The 20,899-nt window shown below is 49.7% G+C and overlaps 1 protein-coding gene and 1 long non-coding RNA gene across 14 annotated transcripts in view; both read left to right on the top strand.

The window, feature by feature from the left end:
* Nucleotides 1-20,899, top strand: part of LOC309847414 — a 313,317-nt gene that overhangs the window by 98,325 nt on the left and 194,093 nt on the right. The gene's annotated exons all lie outside the window — the stretch shown is intronic.
* Nucleotides 1-20,899, top strand: part of KLHL22 (kelch like family member 22) — a 35,826-nt gene that overhangs the window by 7,911 nt on the left and 7,016 nt on the right. For all 13 annotated transcript variants that reach the window (XM_082697485.1, XM_082697488.1, XM_082697484.1 and 10 more), the window contains 3 exons: nt 8,576-8,741; nt 11,383-12,101; nt 18,065-18,257. In XM_082697485.1, coding sequence (XP_082553611.1) covers nt 8,576-8,741; nt 11,383-12,101; nt 18,065-18,257 — 1,078 coding nt within the window. The remainder of the gene's footprint in view (nt 1-8,575; nt 8,742-11,382; nt 12,102-18,064; nt 18,258-20,899) is intronic.

Here is a 20,899-nt window from a genome sequence, read left to right as displayed (position 1 = left end):
ATGAGCCCCAGCCGAGGCCACCTGATTCCCATTCCAGCCTATTGTTTCATTGTTTCAACTTCAAGTATTGGTTATAGTCCTTAGGAGTTTTTTGTTTTGTTTTGCTTGTATGTTTTTATTTTTTTTTATTTTTATATTTTTTTAAAGATTTTTATTTATTTGTTTGAGAGAGAGACAGTGAGAGAGAGCATGAGCGAGGAGAAGATCAGAGGGAGAAGCAGACTCCCCATGGAGCTGGGAGCCTGATGTGGGACTCGATCCCCGGACTCTGGGATCATGACCTGGGCCGAAGGCAGTCATCCAACCAACTGAGCCACCCAGGCGTCCCTTGCTTGTATGTTTTTGTTTTAAAGATTTTATTTGAGAGCTAGAGGGAGTGGGGAGTGAGACTGGGAGGGGAGGGGCAAAGGGGGAAGGAGAGAGAGAGAATCTGAAGCAGACTCTGTGCTCAATGTAGAGCCTGATGTGGGGCTCAATCCCACAACTGCAAGATCATGACCTGAGCCAAAAGCAAGAGTCAGGTGATTAACCTAAAGCCACCCAGGTGCCTCTGTTTTTTGTTTGTTTGTTTTTAAAATAATCTCTGTTCCCATTGTGAGGCTTGAATTCATAACCCTGAGATCAGGAGTCGCACACTCTACTAACTGAGCCAGTCAGACCCCCAAGTTCTCATTTTTTGATTTTAGGAACTATCAAGTATTTTTTTTTAAAGATTTTATTTATTTATTTGACAGAGATCACAAGTAGGCAGAGAGGGGGAAGCAGGCTCCCTGCTGAGCAGAGAGCCTGATGTGGGGCTCAATCCCAGAACCCTGGGATCATGACCCGAGCCAAAGGCAGAGGCTTTAACCAGCTGAGCCCCCCAGGTGCCCCGTGAAGTTTTGTTTTTTTTTTTAACAAGATTTTATTTATTTATTTGACAGAGAGCACAAGTAAGCAGAGTGACAGGCAGAGGGAGAGAGAGAAGCAGGCTCTCTGCTGAGCAGAGAGCCTCATGCAGGACTCGATCCCTGGACTCTAGAATCATGACCTGAGCCAAAGGCAGCCGCCTAACCAACTGAGCCACCCAGTTGCCTCTCAAGTGAAATATTTTTTCATGGTAAAAGTACCTCCTGTTCTCCAGAAGGAGGTATAGAGAGCATGACCTGTGGTGACCAAGGGCAGACATGGCCAGGCTTTCTTGCTTCTACTTTTGCTGTTACTCTGTAATGCTCTCTGCCTTTCCTGTGCCACAGTGTTGTCTTCTGGGCCCAGCTGAGGTACTTCTTCCTCCGGGAAGCTTTCTGTAGTTGTCCTGCACCCTCTCCCAGCCTCTGGCTCTCAGGGTTGGCTCCTCCCTGCAGGAGGCTGCTGACCTGTTGGGGATGGAGAGCTGCATAGCCCTGGATCGCCCTTGTCTTGGGAGGTACCCCCTGCAGGAATCCTCCTTTGGTGTGTACTCTGTGCTAGGCTTAGGGATTGACTAAACTGTGCATCTTGGGTTTTTTGGTTTTTTTGTTTTTTAAAAAAGATTTTATTTATTTATTTGACAGATTACAAGTAGGCAGAGAGAGGGGCAGATGTAGGCTCTCCGCTGAGCAGATAACCCGATGTGGGGCTCCATCCCAGGACCTTGGGATCATGATCTGAGCCAAAGGCAGAGGCTTTAACCCACTGAGCCACCCGGCGCCCTGGGTCTTGCTTTTTTCACATGTAGTAATAACTATCCACTGTGCTAATCTTCTGGCTCTCATGACCCTCTCGTGCTTTGCCCTATCTACTTCTGCTGTGCTGGTTCCTGTGCTCCCTGCCTCTGTGTGTCAGGGGGCATAAGTGTTCTGTCCTATATGTGGTCTCTCTGGGTCATAGACCTCTCCTTCGTTTCCGTACTGTGAATTATAAGGTAGTCAACTATAATTGATACTTTGATTTTGAAAATTTGGATAAAATTGATATTTTGTAGAAAATATATATTGATAGAACTTCACCCCTGAAAAAGAGTTATATTCTCCACAAAAACATGAAGCCTAGACATGTCCTGGAGTCATATCCTTTTATGAACAGACTCTAATGTCATTTAAGCTTTCAGAGCAGAGAAAGAGAAAGGGTCTCCAAAAAAAATTTTTTTTAAAGATTTTATTTATTTGACAGATAGCACAAGCAGGGGGAGGGGCAAGGAGCCTGATGCGGGGCTCGATGACAGGACCCTGGGATCATGACCTGAGCTGAAGGCAGACCCTTAACTGACTGAGCCACCCAGGCGTCCCTAAAATACATTTTTTTTTTAAGATTTTATTTATTTATCAGAGAAAGAGAGGGCAAGAGAGCAAGCACAGGCAGACAGAATGGCAGGCAGAGGCAGAGGGAGAAGCAGGCTCCCTGCCGAGCAAGGAGCCCGATGTGGGACTCGATCCCAGGACGCTGGGATCATGACCTGAGCTGAAGGCAGCTGCTTAACCAACTGAGCCACCCAGGCGTCCCTAAAATACTTTTTGAAGTATACTTTTTGAATTGGTGAAGAAAAGTTGAAAGCACCTCTTTCCCCTTGCCCTCCCATGTCACCTCCCCACTTACTCCCTCACCATGGTAACTCTTTCAAAGTTACTCTTCATCCCTATACTGTTTCTCTTTGTAAACACTAGTCCAGAATTCTGAAACCCCCAAAGCTCTGAAATTTGAAAGTTGTTTTGTTTTGTTTTTTTGTTCCACTATGTTGCTAAAACTTTGTAAGTGTATTCAGGGGGTCCCCTAGAGCTGTTTTTGTTAGTTGGTAGCTGTCCATTCCTTACTTTTGTGGGGGATGGGGAACTCTGGGTTTGGCCACATTGCCATATTTTCACCAGTTTTTGTTTTTGTTTTTTTAATTTTGGTACCAATCTGTTAAACAACAAAGCCTGCCCTAAACTGATATGAGACTCATTTTATTTTTATCCTACTTAGTATATGTCTTTTACATTTTGCTTTGGAAATACTAATGAGTTTGGATGGGAGATACAGACCCAGACCCTGCAGGGGTGTGACATCCTATGTGGCATGGGTGCTGTGTCTCTCCAGTTGAAACCTTTTGAATTCTGAAACATACTTGGCCCCCATTAGGGTACTCACTGGAGTTGAGTTGCGGTTTCCTAGCAGCAGAGGCAGCCCTCCTTGCAGAGTGTTTTGTGCTCTTCATGCCCTCCACCTACTTTGTTGGTGCCCTGCTGTGATCTTAAACACATGATAAGATTTAGCATCTTATATCTGTTTTTTAGTGTACAGCTGAGTAGTGAAGTGTAATCATGCTGGTGCGGAAGGGGTCTCCGTGCTGTTTACCACAGTAGCTGTCACCATTTTACATTCCCACCAGCAGTGCACAAGGGTTCCATTATCTCTGTAGTCTCAGCAACACGTATCATTTTCAGGGTTTTTTTGGTAGTCGCCATCCTAATGGTTATGAGGTATGGACTACTTCTTCTTTTTTTAAAAATTTAATTTAATTTAATTTTTTATTAATTTTAAAAGATTTTATTTATTTGACAGAGAGAGAGAGAGATCACAAGTAGGCAGAGAGGCAGGCAGAGATAGAGGGGGAAGCAGGCTCCCTGCTGAGCAGAGAACCCGATGTGGGGCTCCATCCCAGGACCTTGAGACCATGACCTGAGCAGAAGGCAGAGGCTTAACCCACTGAGCCACCCAGGCGCCACCCCCCCCCTTTTTTTTTTTAAAGATTTATGTATTTTAGAGAGAGTGTGCAGGTGCATGGGGATGGGGGGGGAGGGAGAATCTCAAGCAGACTCCATGCTGAGCCCAGAGCCTGACATGGGGCTAGATCTCAGGACCCTGAGATCACAACCTGAGATGAAACAAAGAGTTTCAGCTCTTGGCGTGCTTGGGGTTCCTGGGTGGCTCAGTCATTAAGTGTCTGCCTTCGGCTCAGGTCATGATCCCAGACTCCTGGGTTTGATCTCCACATTGGGCTCTCTGCTCTGCTAACCTGCTTCTCTCCCTCTGCCTGCTGCTTTCCCTGCTGTGCTCTGTCAAATAAATGAATAAAATCGTTTAAAAAAAAAAAGGAGTTTGTTGCTTAATTGCGCCACTCAGGCACCAGGCATCCATTTTTGGTTAAAACAGCAAAAACAAAAGGGGTGGATATATATTTTATTATTCTTTCAACATTTTTTTCCCTCCCTAACTCTTATTTTGAAAGCTGTCAGGGACGCCTGGGTGGCTCAGTTGGTTGAGCGTCTGCCTTTGGCTCGGGTCATGATCTCAGGGTCCTAGGATTGAGTCCTGCATCAGGCTCTCTGCTCAGCGGGGAGTGGTGAGCCAAGGGGCAACTCTGTTTCTTGAGAGGGCCAGTGGTGAGCATGCTTCTTCCTTTCCCTGCCCTTTTGCTCTTGCTCTTTCTATCTCTCTCTCTCTGTCAAATAAATAAATAAAATCGTAAAAAAAAAAAAAAAAAAAAGGCAGCCCTATAGAAGAGCTGAAAGATCCGTACAGTGACAGTGAATAGCCTGTGCCCTTCACCTAGATTCATCAGTTAGCATTTTGCATATTTGCTTCAGGTTAAGTTGGGGATATAACAGTTTATCTGGAAATACTTCATTGCACTTCCAAGAATAAGAGCTTTCTCTACTTTATCTGTAAGAATATTGTAAATCTCAGAACATTTATAGTCATTCCATAATTTTATCTGATACTGAGTCCATATTCACATTTCCTTAATTGTCCCCAAAATATATTTTGTCTCCTTCCTTCTTACCCTCTTCTTTTTTTTTTTTTTTTTTAAAGATTTTATTTATTTGACAGAGAGAGATCACAAGTAGGCAGAGAGGCAGGCAGAGAGAGAGAGGAGGAAGCAGGCTCCCTGCTGAGGGCTGAGCAGAGAGCCCGATGCGGGACTCGATCCCAGGACTCTGAGATCATGACCTGAGCCGAAGGCAGCGGCTTAACCCACTGAGCCACCCAGGCGCCCCCCCTTCTTACCCTCTTCATTCAGGATCCAGTCAAGGTCCACATATTGCAAGGACAGCCCAGAGAGTCAGTGTACCACAGAGCACAGGAGAGCACCCTGAGGGGGTGCATGTGGAATAAAATGTGTAGGAATAAATGTGACATGCCAGGGCCAGCTCTGTGAGCAGGTGACCTCCAAGATCTCCACAGAGACACAGAGGCTGGCTTGTGAGATAGAAGAACCCATCGTGTCCATCACAGAGATGCTAGCTCTCTCTGCATCAGTCTGTATGTGTAATGCATTCCTCTTAAAAATACCAAGAGACTTTATGGGGGGGATGGGAGGATGGCACAAACTGATTCTAAAGTCCAGATTTTCAAAAGCAAGCAATGGCCAGGAAGTTACTGAGAAGCTAATAAAAGGAGACTCGCCCTACCCTACGGTCACTCATGTTATGGAGCTGCAGTAATCCAGACTGCTTCTGGTGGCCGCAGAGATGTGGGAACATTACTGGGGAAGTAGTGACTTTGAACACAGACACAGGCCTGCCAGAAACTTGGTGTGTGGCAAAGAGGGCATCCCAACTAGGGGAAGGAGATGATGGGGTGGCCCTCTCAAGAAACAGTGTTGCCCCTTGGCTGTCCTGTTGTACCAAAATAAACTTCAGGTGGAACAGTTTGTTGTTGTTGCCAAATGATCCTTTATTGAAATATTTTCCTTTGTAGTTCTTAAGTAGCTGGGCATTCCACTACATACAGCACTGTTGACGTCACCTATGATGCCATGAGGGTAGCAGCCATCAGCATTGCAAGCCACAGCAGGATCACTTTAATGGTTTCAGAGAGTGAGTTCTCTGGCTAACGTGTTGATACCCTCATCAAAAGTGACAGTTCCACTGTGCTTTATGTGCTTCTGCTTCTTTCTTTCTCTTGGGAGGTTCCTTGAGGGTTTTGATAATCAGGGCAGAGGCAAAAGGTACCATTTCAATCTAGGCCTGTCTGTTCTATGTTTGTTTTAAATTTTAAGTAGGTTCCAACCCCAACCTGGGCTCAAACTGACAACTCTTGAGATCAAGACTTGGGTGCTTAACCAGCGGAGCCATCCAGGTAGTCTGCGGCCTGTCTGCTCTAAAGGATCAGTTTCACTGTAATCCTCAAACCCTTCCCATTACTGGTTGCCTTGGTGATGTCATCACTAACTTTTTTTTTTTTTTTTTTAAATCACGAACCTTTTTTGGATACAGTCCCAGGGGGCCAGTCTTGGGGGCCAGGGCAGACATGGCACCGACTTCCCCACCAGTGCACCTCACATGTAAGACTTTGATCTCATTGAGGTCAGACTTGGTGCATGGCAAAATGCATCATAAAATCAAAAGATCTGAGGTAGAAAAAAAAGTTCTACTCATTCGAAAATGGGCAGATTTCATCAAATTGACAAGATAGAGACTAATAGAAATTGGACAAAGAACCTGGACTGTTGAAAAAAGAATATAGATGGGTGCCTGGGTGGCTCAGTGGTTTAAGGCTCTGCCTTCGGCTCAGGTCCTGATCTCAGGGTCCTGGGATCTAGCCCCATGTTGGGCTCTCTGCTCCGTGGGGAGTCTGCTTCCCCCTTTCTCTCTGCCTGCCTCTATGCCTACTTGTGATCTCTGTCTATCAAATAAATAAAGTCTTTTTTTTTTTTAAGATTTTTTGTTTTTTTAGAGATTATATGTCTTTATTTATTTGTCAGCGAGAGAGAGAGAGAGAGAGAGAGCGCGCACAGGCAGGCAGAGTGGCAGCAGAGGCAGAGGGAGAAGCAGGCTCCCTGCTGAGCAAGGAGCCCAATATGGGACTCGATCCCAGGACACTGGGATCATGACCTGAGCCGAAGGCAGCTGCTTAACCAACTGAGCCACCCAGGCGTCCCAATAAACAAAATCTTTAAAAAAAGAGGGAGAGAGAATATAGAAATGGCACTTTAAAGGGTGCCTGGCCGGCTCATTTAGATCTCAGCTGAATCTCGGGGTCATGAGATTGAGGCGCACGTCGGGCTCTGCACTGAGTATGGAGCCTGCTTAGGCTTCTCCCTCTCTCTCTCTAAGGAAAAAAAAAAGTAACCTGGGTATATTGCGCTGTAGGTTAAATCAACCATGGTAGCCCTTTACATAAAGAAGAGCGGTGCTGTGTATACCATTAAGGAGCCATTTCCAAGATGCATTGTTAAATTATAATGTAACGTATAGAGTACATGGACTGCCTTTGGGTGCGGTGCTGCCCTGGGAAGGGCAACTGATGGCCTAGAGCAGAGCAGAGGAGGAGGGCAAGAGGAAAACTTTCACCCTGCTCTGTATTTTAAGTCTTGTACTGCTATATACGTTACCTAGTTGAAAAATAAATGTAAAAATAACTACTCTTCCCTCTTTGTGTGGTTGTCATGTTCAGCCCTGCTGCCTCCCCTGATCACCCGGCTCTTTTGCCCTGAACAGCTTATTAACTGGCTCCCCAGGATGCCTCAGAGGCATCTCACTGATGGTGACTCCGACCTCACTCTGACCCCTTTCCTCCCAAGTCCCTGTCAGCCCAGCTAACCCAGCCAAAGGGCCCTGGTTCCTCCAGTGCTCTTCTAGATTCAGTCCTTCAACATGTTCTCCCTGCCACCGGGCCCTCCCCAGGCCTGCAGGAACCCTTTTGCCTGAAGTCTGCTCACACCACCGTCCTAGGTAAAATTCGCCGACAGAGCTTCATTATGCTTGGATTTCAATCCTGACTCAGTCTTGACTTGGGGGAACAGGATCTGGCCCTGACTCACCTGCTCACTTCCTCCTTGCGCTGGCCTGGCTGCCTGTGTACTGAGCTCATCCCTGCCCCAGGACTTGAGCTGCTGTCTCCTCCGCCTGGAATGCCATCCACTGGCTGGTGAGGTGCCATCCAGCCCTGTCTCAGCCTATCCCTGCTCCTCCTCACTCTCTCCCTGTTCCCCCTCTCTCAGCCAGGTGCTCCTAGATCATACACCCTCTTGTGCTTCTTCCTAGCATTTCCGCACTCAGAAATCCCTTGTTCTTTACTTGCTGTCCTCCCTAGCATCAAATTCCTTGTAAGTGGGAGTCTTAACCACTTTACTTAACAGTTAATCCTTTGACTCTAAATGGTACTGGCATTTAGTTAGGTGCTCAGTATATTTTGAATGGATTGACTTTTATGACTTGTTTCCCATTTATTCATTCATCCATTCATTCATGACGTGTTCTGGGCTGCAGCGTGTAATCCAGGAAGTGTATTGTGGATGCAGCAGAAAGCAAGCCAGATGCTGTCCCTGGCTCCAGGAGTCTCAGGTGCCACACCCTGCAGCACGTGAAATGCGGACAGTGATTTCTAGTATGGCTGTCCAAACTTGATCAGGAGCTGGTGGGCACCTTCCGTGGTAAGACTCAGTGCTCAGAGCAAACCACTGTTCTGTTGCACATCACTGCTGGGTCAGTCTGCCTCCTGCTCCCCCTTGCTCTCTGCAGGCTGGGCTGGTAACCTAATTGATACTGATTTGCTCATTATGGGGCTTGAACACATGACCCTGAGATGAGACCTGAGCTGAGATCAAGAGATGGACACAGACTGAGCCACCCAGACGCTGCTATGATTGATACAGATTGATATGACAGCACTTTTTCATGTTTTTACTTTGCAGAGGGATGTTTGCTGGGGGATTGAAGGAGATGGAGCAGGAAGAGGTGCTGATCCACGGCGTGTCCTACAATGCCATGTGCCAAATCCTGCATTTCATTTATACCTCTGAGCTGGAGCTCAGCCTGAGCAATGTCCAGGAGACGCTGGTCGCCGCCTGCCAGCTGCAGGTGAGGCTGCCCTCGCTCCAGCAAAGCAGACCCAGGTGTATCCCCAGGTGTCTGCCGGACAGTGGCGTGAGGGGGATCAGCAGGTGAGGGTATCAGGCAGCAAAGGAGACTGCAGGTAGGGCAGAGGCTCGAGGGTGGTACACAGCTCAGCCAGCCCTAGGCACCAAACCATAGCTGCTCCAAACACCTCCAGGCCCAGGCTCCTTTGCCCTCTGCCCTTCTGCTGGTTCCTTTCCTTCTGCCTGTAAACATGTAGGCCAACCCTGAGGCAGGTGTGTGATGTCCCGTGTGTCCTGGTGTCAGATGAAGCCGAGCTGCCCCCACAGTTGCCCAGGCCTTTGCTGCTCATCCACCCCACTTGGCTTGCCAGTCTCTTTGAAACTACTTTTCATTTTTGTCATTGAATTTTGAATACTTGTTTTCCTACAGAACTCAGAAAGTTTTCTGAGGCTTTGACAGCGTGACTTACGTTTTGGAAGGCTGTATGACCTCGGTGGCGTTGGTGCAGTCACGCAAGGGCTGGGCCTGCACGTGCCTTTGCTTTCAAGAGCCGTTGTCAGATGGTCTCATCTGGCTGAAGAGACGTTTCATCTTACATTTGTTGAAAGTGAAAGTGAAATGCTATGCTGAATTCATTATCCTGACCTTTTTTCAGGTCAGAACACGTTTGGGGCCATCAGCAAAAACTCAAGTTGGGAAAGCCAAGCTGTTCAGGGGTGTCTGGAGCCCTCACACTGCGGCAGGGCCCCAGCAGTTCCCTGCGCCGTCTCTCTCAGATCGGGGGTGGGGGGCACTTGGCCTCTGCTTGCTGGGCTGGTTTGACCCTGGCTTGCCATATGCAATGAGTAGATGGACTTGAGCCAGTGTTCCTGAGCACGTTAGCACTTCCGAGGCCATTGTGGGGGCAGCACGGGATGTAGAGCCTCTGCTTTACCTCGAGCAGCTCAGCTTTTGGGGATTTTATTTTTAACATAGTGGGCTTTTATGCAGTGTGTTTAAAGCAAGTCCTACTTGGTATAACAGTTCCAAGTCCATAGGCCCACCATGGTCATGTTTGTTCATGTAGCCAGTGACCACGTGCTCCCCTTGTACTGTCCCTGGCCCTAGCTCAGGATCACACTGTTCCTGGTGTCCCCAGAGACCTGGATCTGAATCCCGGCAAGACTGTCACCACAGGATAACCCCCAGAAAGGGCTCCTTCCAGGCCTCTCATGGGGCTCCTGCACTGGGTAGACCTGGAGTGATTCCTCTGTAAGCTTCCCTAGCAGAGGACACCCCCTGTTGTGACAGTGAGGATGGGAAAGAGAGGGTGACATGGCCCCTGGGTTCTTCAGAAGTTGCTTCTCATGCCCACTGAGGGCTCTTTGCTCACACTTCCTCCCTAGAACCTGGTCAGTGTCCTGGCCCGTGACAGATCAGAAGTAGTTTTTTAGGAAGAAGAGGCAAAGCAGAAGTGCCAGGCAAGAGAGAAAATGGGTAGTCAAGTGATGACTTCGAGGACCTAACAGAGCCCTACGGGGACATTCCATCTGGGGCAGACACATGCCTGGCACTTCACAGGTTTCCATTCAGCTCTTGGCTAATGACCTGGAAAGCACGGAGTGTTTTTGAAATGAGAAAATATATAAAGATAAGATTTTACACGTTTATTGTTAAGCTTCACATACCAGCAGAATTACTTTATGTGTACTGGTTAATTTGTTGATGATGAGTGAAGTATTCCCATTTTTAGAGCAATTTCAAAATCCTCTTTTCCTAAACAACTTAGCAGTGCCTGGGCAGCTTTCCCCAGAGCCCTCCTCTCTATCTCCTTCACCCGGCCATGCTCTGATTGTCTCAGCACAGGCTGGCCTCTAAGCCTGTGGCTCACTTCTCAGCTGCCACCTCAGCACTGTTCTGTCTTGCCCTCCTTTCAACCCACCAGTTCTGCATGACTGGAAAAGGACAGGTTTCGGCCACCCGGGGCCCCTGTGCTAGCCAGAGTCATGCAGGTCTCTCCCCAGGCAGGATGGCTTCTAGTCTTTCAAGAACTTAGTGGGGTTCCCAGGAAGGGTGCTGGGTGAGCATCTGAAATGCCCTGCTGGCAGTTCCTAGCTCCTGGGGGGTTCAGGGCCCTGCTACTGGGGTAGGGGGTGGCTCCCTGGGGCTGCAGCTTGGGCTAAGCCCACAGTTGTTGGTGGGGGGTGGGGGAGAAGAGAGCTGAATGACTTGTAGACAGCCTGGGTTCCCAGATGCCTTCCAGAGCAGGGGTGGCTGATGTGGTGGCCACTGAGCTGCCTCTTGATTCTCTGGAGATTCACTACTTTTGATTTGAAAGGGTCCGCTCTGTACCAGATAGTTCCTGGGTACAGTCTCATTTTCAATTTATTCCTCTCCACTTATAGAGGAGGAAACCGAGGCTCAGAGCAGTTAAGAACGTGCCACAGATCTCTTCCAAGCCTGGATTTAGACCCAGTCAGTCTGCAGTGAGCCCCAGTCGCCTCTAGAGCTGGGGGAGAACAGCAGCGCCACGCCTCCACTTCAGGAAAGGTTGGGGGCAGTGGTGGGGGGGCCAGCTGTAGCCATTGGCTGTTACCCTCTGTCTCCCTCACCCAGACACTGTTCCCAGCCCAGGCTCGAACGGGGCTTGTTCTCTTCACAGATCCCAGAGATCATCCATTTCTGCTGTGATTTCCTCATGTCCTGGGTAGACGAAGAGAACATCCTTGATGTCTACCGGCTGGCGGAGCTGTTTGACTTGAGCCGTCTGACTGAGCAGCTGGACACCTACATCCTCAAAAACTTTGTGGCCTTCTCTCGGACTGACAAGTACCGCCAGCTTCCCCTGGAGAAGGTCTACTCCCTCCTCAGCAGCAACCGCCTGGAGGTCTCCTGCGAGACTGAGGTGTATGAGGGCGCCCTGCTCTACCATTACACCCTGGAGCAGGTGCAGGCCGACCAGATCTCACTGCACGAGCCCCCCAAGCTCCTGGAGACAGTGCGCTTTCCCCTGATGGAAGCTGAGGTCCTCCAGCGGCTGCACGACAAGCTGGACCCCAGCCCGCTGAGGGACACGGTGGCCAGCGCGCTCATGTACCACCGCAACGAGAGCCTGCAGCCCAGCCTGCAGGGCCCTCAGACAGAGCTGCGCTCGGACTTCCAGTGCGTCGTGGGTTTCGGGGGCATTCACTCCACGCCATCCACTGTCCTCAGCGACCAGGCCAAGTACCTGAACCCCCTGCTGGGAGAGTGGAAGCACTTCACCGCCTCCCTGGCCCCCCGCATGTCCAACCAGGGCATCGCGGTGCTCAACAACTTTGTGTACCTGATCGGAGGGGACAACAATGTCCAGGGCTTCCGCGCCGAGTCCCGGTGCTGGAGGTAGGCGAGGGTGCTCGGCTGAGGTATGGTCTGTGGGTGATGCTGTCATATGTGAGTTACAGGCTCTGAGGGCTCAGAGGCTGCTTGTGGGGGGGTTCTGCGAGGGCTGAGGCACTAGCCTTATAAATTAGTCTGTGGCTTGCTACGATGCACCACCTTATAAAGTCCAGGTTAATTTGGAGAGTTTGGCCGCGATGAGGCAAGGAAGAAGGCACCAGGCGTGCATGTTTTCACTCTTGTCTTCTCAAAGCCACTCATTGTGGGTCACACACCCAGCTGTCTTGTGGGGGAGAGGCTAGGTTGTGAATGACTATGCATTTGGACCCGCTGGACAGGGCTCGGCCTCAGAAGGAGGGGACTGAGTTGCCAGGAGCACTGGGCAGGGCAGCTGCTCCTTCTGTCTTGCCCTCTCCAGCTTTGACATATCTCGTCCCAGGTTCCCTTTGCCCATCAGCTGTGCTCCGCTCTCTTAACCACAGCCCCTGGTGGAGAGTGGCTTCCTGTCCTCCCTCCCTCTTTTGTAGTATAGAGTCCTCAGCCCAGGGAACCGAAAAAGCCAACAGGCATCAGTGAGCCTCATGTGAGATTTCATTACCCCTGCCTGCCCTGGCAGTGGTGTTGGTGGGCTCGGGGTCCCCCGAGGTCTTCCAAGCAGGCAGTTTTCCAAGAGCAGAAGGTGTGATGTACTATGTATGTTTTTTCTGTGTTAGGTCTTTATACACAGTTCATGGTTCATAGCATCCAAAACCCTTGGAATTTCCTAAGAGGAGAGCACTGATTCTGTCTTTTGCTGTTAAGAGAGTTATTGTGAGAATGGCACTTCCAAGTGCCTTCCCTAGGAACTACACTCCGCATTTTAGCATCGAGCGGCCAGAACTTTGAACTTTTTTTGTGACTCTGGAAGCCCCTGAGTGTGAGGGGTTGCTGGTCCCCAGGAGAACCAATCCTGCCCCTTAGAAAGTTGGAATTTTAGTCACGCCCTCTGACATTGGGGAGAGGAGAATGGCCTGTTGTTGAATCAGTTGTCAATGGGCAGTGATTTAATCAAGTGTGCCTATGTAGCAAAGTCTTCATAAAAAAACAAAAAGAGAGGGTTGGGAGAGCTTCAGGGTTGGTGACCACCCAGTCTGGAGGTGCTGGGAGAGTGACACACCGTCCTGGAGGGGGCGTGGAAGCTCCCTACTCTTTCCCCAGACTTTGCTCTTTGTATCTCTTTCTGTTTGGCCGTTCTGATTTATATCTTTTTATAATAAATGTAATCTGGTAAGTGTAATGTTTCTCTGAGTTCTATGAACTGCTCTGGCAGATTAATGAAACCCAAGGAAGGGGGTTTTGAGAATCTCTGATTTATGGCCAGTTGGCCAGAGGTACAACCTGGTGCTTGTGATTGGCATTGTGGGCTGGAGGGGGTCACTGGAACCTCCCATTGGTAGCCGGTAGGTCAGAAGCGTAGATAACAGGCTGGGCTTATGACTACTGTCTGAAATGGGGACGCTGGGGAAGGGTGGTACCAGCCTATGGAGTGAGCCATCGTACTGTGGGATCTGATGCTAGGAGTGAGCCATCGTACTGTGGGATCTGATGCTACCTCCGGGTAGATAGCGTTGGGATTGAGTTGAATTGTAGGACGCTTAGTTGGCATCCAGAGGATTGCTTATCGGTGTAGAGAAAATGTCATGCTCCCTGCCCCAACACACACATTGGAATTGAGTGCAGGAACCCAAAAGAGGGGGTTTTGTGGACTGTCCTGGTCTGTAGGATGCTTCTGGCTCTGTCAGTCTATTGAGCTGTAGGTAGGATGCTTCCGGCTCTGTTACTCTATTGAGCTATCCACTTTTGGGGGCAGAACAGAGGAATCAGGGTAGATCCCCACAGCCTCAGCTACCATTAGATATCCACGGCCCCTCCACTGTACTTTGGTTTGATTGTGTGGGATTTGATATGTGTGGGAAGTCTCCATCTTTTGCAAGCTGAAAGAAAGCTGGTAAGAAAGAGAGAGTGCTAGCTGCTTCCATGGCTATGAGTTAGGTACTGACCAAGTTCACATTCATGTTTCCTTCTTTGGGGGTGGGGGTGGGATCTGGCCCGTCCTTGTCTCTTGGAAGTGAGCATGAGGTGACTTTGAGGGGAGAGCTCCAGCCCCTTCTGCTTTCTGGGCTCCAGGAAGCAATCACCTCTTTTAAACTGAAGAGCCCAAAGCTTGGCAGCTCAACTGCAGTTAAACACAGGACAGACTGAGTTCAGAAAGGAGGAAACAATATGTTCATTTTCTCCCTAACCAAATACCCTCCACAGTGGGTGTGGCAGCACCAGGTCAGCCTTCCCTTGAAAAGCCTCAAAGCTGCTTTTTTAGGGGCCTGTTTCCGCGTTGGGAAGGCCAAGGCCAGACCTCCCTGCTGAGAGCAGCCCACAGACCTGCAAAACAGACCTCTCCAGGGTGTTGTGGTCACCAGTCCTTATCATACAGTGGGGTGGTTGTGTGCCCACAGGGTGGCTGTGGGGCTTTCCCACAGTGGGGGCTGCTGCCTGCCCTTGGTCTGCCCTTTTACTGACTTGCTATCAGTTTCACTCAAGACCGGTGTAAATTTCCCAAGCCAAACTCTGGAAAATGCTAGTATCGGCAGCAATGTTTGATAACCACTGCCTCAAACTCCAGTGACAAGTTTGGGTCATTGTGGCAGGTGGGGTGGGTGAGACCTGCCTGGCAGGGGAGGCACTCTGAAGGGGTTGGGGTGCCATGTCTGCACCCCTGGGCGGTGGGCAGGACCCTGGGGTCTGTCACCTCTACAGGGTGGGAGTTCCATCAGTCTCCTCGTAGACTTCTAAAACTGCCAGATGGATCTTAATTGGAATGGTCTAAGAGTTTGGTTCTCTCCTTTCTCCCATTCCTTAGTTTATGAGCCTTAGATCTACAGACTCTCAGAATACAAGAAGACAAAATTTGCAATTAGGGTTTTCACTTGGGGTGCTAGAGACTTCTCAGGTTATGTCAGAGCATTGGTATCCAGAACCTGCATGTAAGAAGTCAGCTGTCTTGGAGCAAATTGTATTGTACTCCCCCCTACTTTTCAAAGTCTACGTTACTCCACTTTGCTCTTGTGAAAGACCTACATTAGTGCCTGTTTTCACTAACCAGTAGAATTCCAAGGAGGATTTTTGCTTTTACAAAAAGATTAAAAGCGAAGATAGTGTTCGGCATTGGTTTTGCAGCAAGCCTGTACAGAGGCAACATGCACCCTTGAGTGAGAGTGGGACCTCCAGACGCCTTCCCTGGAAACTACAGTCAGCATCTCAGCATCAAGTGGCCAGCACTTTGAACTCTGTGAGCATCTGTGCTTTGTCTCTGTTTCTTTTGTGCCTCCATTAGCAAGCAGTGACCTAAGGTATCAGAAAGGCCCTAAGAACGGTTATTTTTTGGGTCTGGAAACACTCTCATTTTTTCCCCACATGAATTAATTGTATTTGCTTTGTTTTATGCCATTTCAGCTTTTGAAAGGTTTCCAAGGAACACCCTGCTTTCAGATGGGGGGACCTGTGCTGACTGTCCACCTCACCCATGGTCTGTTGGACCCTTCTTAGAATAGAAACTTGTTTTCTCCCTTAGGCATTTCTGTGGCTATTCATATTTCAAAATATATTTTTAAAATTTCCTTGATTATAATGGATATAGGCATGGGGATGCTTAAGTTGTGGAAACACAGAAGAAAAATGGTCTGCCCAATTTAACAAAGACCTCAGAGCATTTCTTTTTGACTCTAGCTTGCACTTCTGAGTTTGCAGTAGGGTGATCCAAAATCTGCCTTAAAGTGACTAAAACTGTTTATATCTTTATATAGCTCCTTTTTATTAGAAAAAACATTACTTGAGGATTTATTCCAATGAAGTAGAAAATCCAATAAAATGGGAAATGTGGAATATAGGACACAGTGGAGAGATAAGAAGTGAGCACAACTGCGGTTGCATCTGAATTATTGATGTATAGTGTGTGTATGTGTAGTATGTTTTGTGTGTGTGTGTGTCTGAAACCACAGATCCATATGAATGCATCCAAGGAAGCTGTGAGGGCAGGAGACCAGAAGGAAGCAAGCGGAAGCATCTGTGGGTCTTATCTCACTCTGGTGGAAGATGCTGACTTGCAGTTGACCAGAAATAGGGGTGGGGGAGACATGTACATGAATGAGTTTCGTGTACAGGAAAGGCAGTGGGAAGCGCCCATCCCAGTCACTTGGCAGGGCCTCCGTGAGTGCTGAGCCCCTGGAATGGCCTTGCTGCCTGTCTCCAGCTAGACCTTGGACTGGCTCGCCCCGGGCCCTTCTTGGTCTCTCCATGAGAGAGCTCTGCCCTCCCAGCCCCTGCTATCCAGGGATCCAGTGGATCATGACTTCTGGGTAGATCACCCTCTCTGTACCTCTACAGTTGAAAGAAGCGTGCTTGTCTGGAGTTTCCCTTCGGGCTCCCTGCACTGAGCACCATGCCTGATCCACATTGGGTGGCCAGCGATGACTGAATGATTGCACTGTTGGTAATTTTTGTTTAAGTCATCGAGCAGACAGTGCGCTGTCTGCCCCGAGCTACAATGAGGACTAGGAATACAGACTTGAACCAGTCCTTTACGAACTCCCTTTCGGTGTGACAAGGACCCTTTTCGTATGCATTGTCCTTTCTGAGTCCTTGTGATAGCTTTCATAGGCAGGCGGCACCCTCCCCTCACCAGGCGCAGAAACTGGGTGAATGCTGGAGCGGGGAGAACTGATGCCTGCACGCACCCAGCTGGACCGGGGCAGACCAGCTCCCAAACCTGGGTCTCTGTGACCCGTGCGCATGTGCTTTCTCTCCTGTTCGCCCCAGCTGCTGAGGCGTCCTGTTTCCTGCCATTCCTGGCTGGCAGGGAGGAGCTGGCTGAAATGCGCAGGCAGGCAGGAGGAGCCGCAGAGCACATCTCACTCGTGCTTTGAGGCAAAGGTTGAAATCTGTCTGTCCACCAACTGTATATGGCACCAACCAAAACTGTTCCTTCTCTAATGAGCCCCTTGAAGTTCAGCTCATCCCCTTGGAGTTGGTCTTTCTGTGGAGAAGCAAAAACCACTTATCTGAAAGCAGCTATAATTATGCACGAGCTCTTGAGGAAGGGGACTGCAGAAGCAGGCACTCAGAACTGGTACCAGAGTGGACGACCAGGGGAAAAGGGCCAGACTCTGTTTGGTGGGGAAAGTGGACTCTGGGGCTCGGGCCCACAGGGTCCTGGTCACTTAAAGGCTCTATAATCCTCCGTATTCACCCAAATAGCATACCTGCCTGCATGTCCTGCAAAGTGCCAGGCCTGCGGCATGGAGTGGGGCAGGGCTGAGTGCCGGCAAGGCAGGTGTGTAGATTGGCCTGTGAAGGGCCTCAGCTACTAGGCTGGGTGAGGATTTTGGTATGAGTGGGGGCTTGCTGGTGAGTGTGGGATCGGGTGAGCAGAGGGAGCACGGGCTTCCGTTGGGACTGGTGAACAGCCAGCTGGAGAGGGCTAGGAGGCCTTTGCTGTGTGGGTCCAGCATGCCAGAGGATGAAGTGAGGGGTGATGTGGGTCTCCCAGGAAGGCTGTGATTGCCTGGGCTGAGTATGCAAATGAAGGCCTTCAAAGGCCCATGAAGGGCAGAGGACTCTCAGAGCTGTGGGAAGGGGTAGTTGCACAAAGGAGCTCGTGATGAAGCTGCTGCTTGGGGATATGACTTTTTGCAAAGGATGATGAAGGAAGAAGATGGGCTCCTGGCCATGCCTTCCAGGCTCTGTGCTAGAGACACACCCATGTTCAGGCATGTAGTGGCCTGCTGGTGTGGTTGTAGATGGGCATGTGCTGGTGTGTTGGGGCAGTTGGGGGGTGGCGGGTTCAGGGTACAGTGGTGGAACAGAAGGTGTGGGCCTGCTGGGCAAACTTTCTGGCCTATCAGTGATGCACTGCCCTCGTGTTCCCTCAAAAGGTATGACCCAAGGCACAACCGCTGGTTCCAGATCCAGTCGCTGCAGCAGGAACATGCCGACCTGTGTGTGTGTGTGGTGGGCAGGTACATCTATGCAGTGGCGGGCCGCGACTACCATAATGATCTGAGTGCTGTGGAGCGTTACGATCCCGCCACCAACTCCTGGGCTTACGTGGCTCCGCTCAAGAGGGAGGTAAGGAAACCCCTCCCAGAGGGGCCTTTTCCTGCCCTCTTTCCTTCTAGGGTGTGCAGAGAAAGTGGATGGCCAAGCTGGGGAACCAGAACTAGTGGGTACCCCCAAAGACTCTGCATTGTGATTGGGGCAGGGGACTCCTGGAGTTCAGCCAGCCTCCTGGGGAGAACCTCCCCAAGTACACACCAGATCCCGTTCCTGGTATTTCATCCCCATCTTGGTCTCGCCACCTTGATCCCAGGAGGCTGCTTTATTTTTTCTTTTCTTAAAAATTTTATTTGAGGGCTCTTGGGTGGCTCAGTGGTAAATAAGCCTCTGCCTTTGGCTCAGGTCATGATCTCAGGGTCCTGGGATCAAGCCCTGCATCAGGTTCTCTGCTCAGAGGGGAGCCTGCTTCCTCCTCTCACCCTCTCTGTCTGCCTCTCTGTCTACTTGTGATCTCTGTCAAATAAATAAATAAAATCTTTAAAAAAAATAAAGATTTTATTTGAGAGAGAGTCTGAAGCAGACTCCCTGATCGTGGAGCCCGACATGGGGCTGGATCCTATGACTGCGAGATCAGGACTGAGCTGACACCAAGAGCTGGAGGTTCAACTGACTGAGCCACCCAGGCGCCCCCCGACCCCCCGAGGAAGCTACTTTAATCCTGCAGTTCAAATGTCGACGAAAATCTTGTCTGTCCCTTGTCTGTCCCTTCCCCTTGTCTGTCCCTCAGCATAGTTGAGCTGGTCTGAAGTGTGTTCAAAGATGTTAGACAGGAGGGACACTGTGATAGAGGAGGGCATGGGAGTCTCTGACTTCAAGGGCTTCCTGAAGGGTGGGGCCTTTGAAAAGGCCAAAACACCACTTTAGAAGTTGTATTTCACATTTCTTTGCTTGTTGTTAAAGATCATGTGTATCCAGGGGTATCCCTGGGCACTCTAGAAGCAGAGGATGGCATGAGGATACACATGTGGGGCTGTTGTCCAGGCTCTGCCACAATATCTCCTGCCTTTTTTTTTTCTTTTAAAGAGTTTATTTATTTGACAGACAGTGATCACAGGTAGGCAGAGAGGCAGGCGGGGGGAGGGGGGTGGGGGGAGGTTTCCGCTGAGCAGAGAGCCCGATGCAGGGCTCAATCCCAGTATCCCGGGATCATGACCTGAGCCGAAGGCAGAGGCTTTAACCCACTGAGCCACCCAGGAGCCCCGATCTCCTACCTTTCTGAACCTCTTTCCATACCTCCTCTTATCTCTGTCCCTTCTCCAATCCCCCCAAGGCTGTAGTCTTTTACCTCAGGGGGCTGAGGTCTCCCTGATGGGTCCAGCTCTTCTCCATGGCCGGCAAGGGCTCCGAGGCTGGGGGTTTCCTCCAAGGCAGGGAAAGCTGGCCTGCTCCTTGCTCCTCCACTTTCCTGGGGAAGGAAGTGCCTCTAGTGGGGTACTCCCTCCCCTCATTCTGGAGGAAGGAAGAGATTTTGCATGGGAAAGATCAGGGGGTCCTTGAGACCTGATGGACCCCTGAATTCTCTTCCCTAAAGGAATGAGTAGGAATGGAGGCTGTTGGGCTCCAGGGGCTCTTTGTCTGGAAACTGCAGTTCTCCCATGTGGCCACAGAGGGGCAGCCTCGGCGTTCAACCGGGTTCTCCCCTGTCAATGTTACTTCTTTCTTACCATTCATTTGTTCAGCTACTATTTATTAAGCACCTACCATATACCAATCCCTGGGGATCCAGTGGTGTTAAAAGATGAGAAAAGTACCCCTCCAGACCATGGTGTTCACAGCCTAATAGAGAGACCACTCTTTTTTTTTTTTTTTTTTAAAGATTTTATTTATTTATCTGACAGAAAAAGACACGGCAAGAGAGAGAACACAAACAGGGGCAGCAGTAGAGGGAGAGGGAGAAGCAGATTCCCCACTGAGCAGGGAGCCAGACACAGGGCTTGGTCCCAGGACTCCGGGATCACGACCTGGGCCAAAGGCAGATGCTTAATGACTGAGCCACCCAGGTGCCCCAGAGAGACCACTCTTAACCACTAAACAAATCAGTAAAGTAATTGCTAATTGTGCTAAGTGTGGTGAAGGAAATCAAGAGGCTTAAGCTCAGCATTGTCCTGAGAGGGGGCTCTGGCAGGACTAATCTGAAAAGACTTTGGGGGGGCCATCTGAAGAGATGTTGACTAGACGAAGGTCTAATGAAAGCAGCTGCTGGGAGAGGGAAGGAGTTCCCAGGTCAGGAGGGGACATTCCCAATCTGAGAAAGAGGGATGGATGGCATGAGGAGGCATTGTGAAGAGACAAGGATGGAGAAGAGCAGCTCCTGAGCCACTGGGCGTTCCAGGTGGGGGCGACAGTGGCTTGTCTTAGGGTAGAGGTTGTGGGGAAGGAGAGAGCTGGGCAGGTTCAAGGCATAGTTTGGAGGTAAACTGACCAGACTTGCTGATGGATCAGATGTTAGAGAATGAAAGGGGAGAGATCATGGAAGACGCCCAGGCTCCAGGTTTGAGCACATGGGTGGATGGCTAAGCTGCCGACCAAGAGGACAGATGGGTTTGGGAATGAAAAAGAAAAGGAAGGGTTCCCTATAGATCATGATAAATATTCCAGTGGGAAATGTCAGTTTGACATTAAAAGTCAAGCTCAGGGGAGTGGTCAGCCAGGAG

This window comes from Mustela nivalis, assembly GCF_964662115.1.
Source record: "Mustela nivalis genome assembly, chromosome: 14".
In the NCBI taxonomy this organism is placed as follows: domain Eukaryota; kingdom Metazoa; phylum Chordata; class Mammalia; order Carnivora; family Mustelidae; genus Mustela; species Mustela nivalis.
This window is presented reverse-complemented; position numbering and strand designations above follow the sequence as displayed.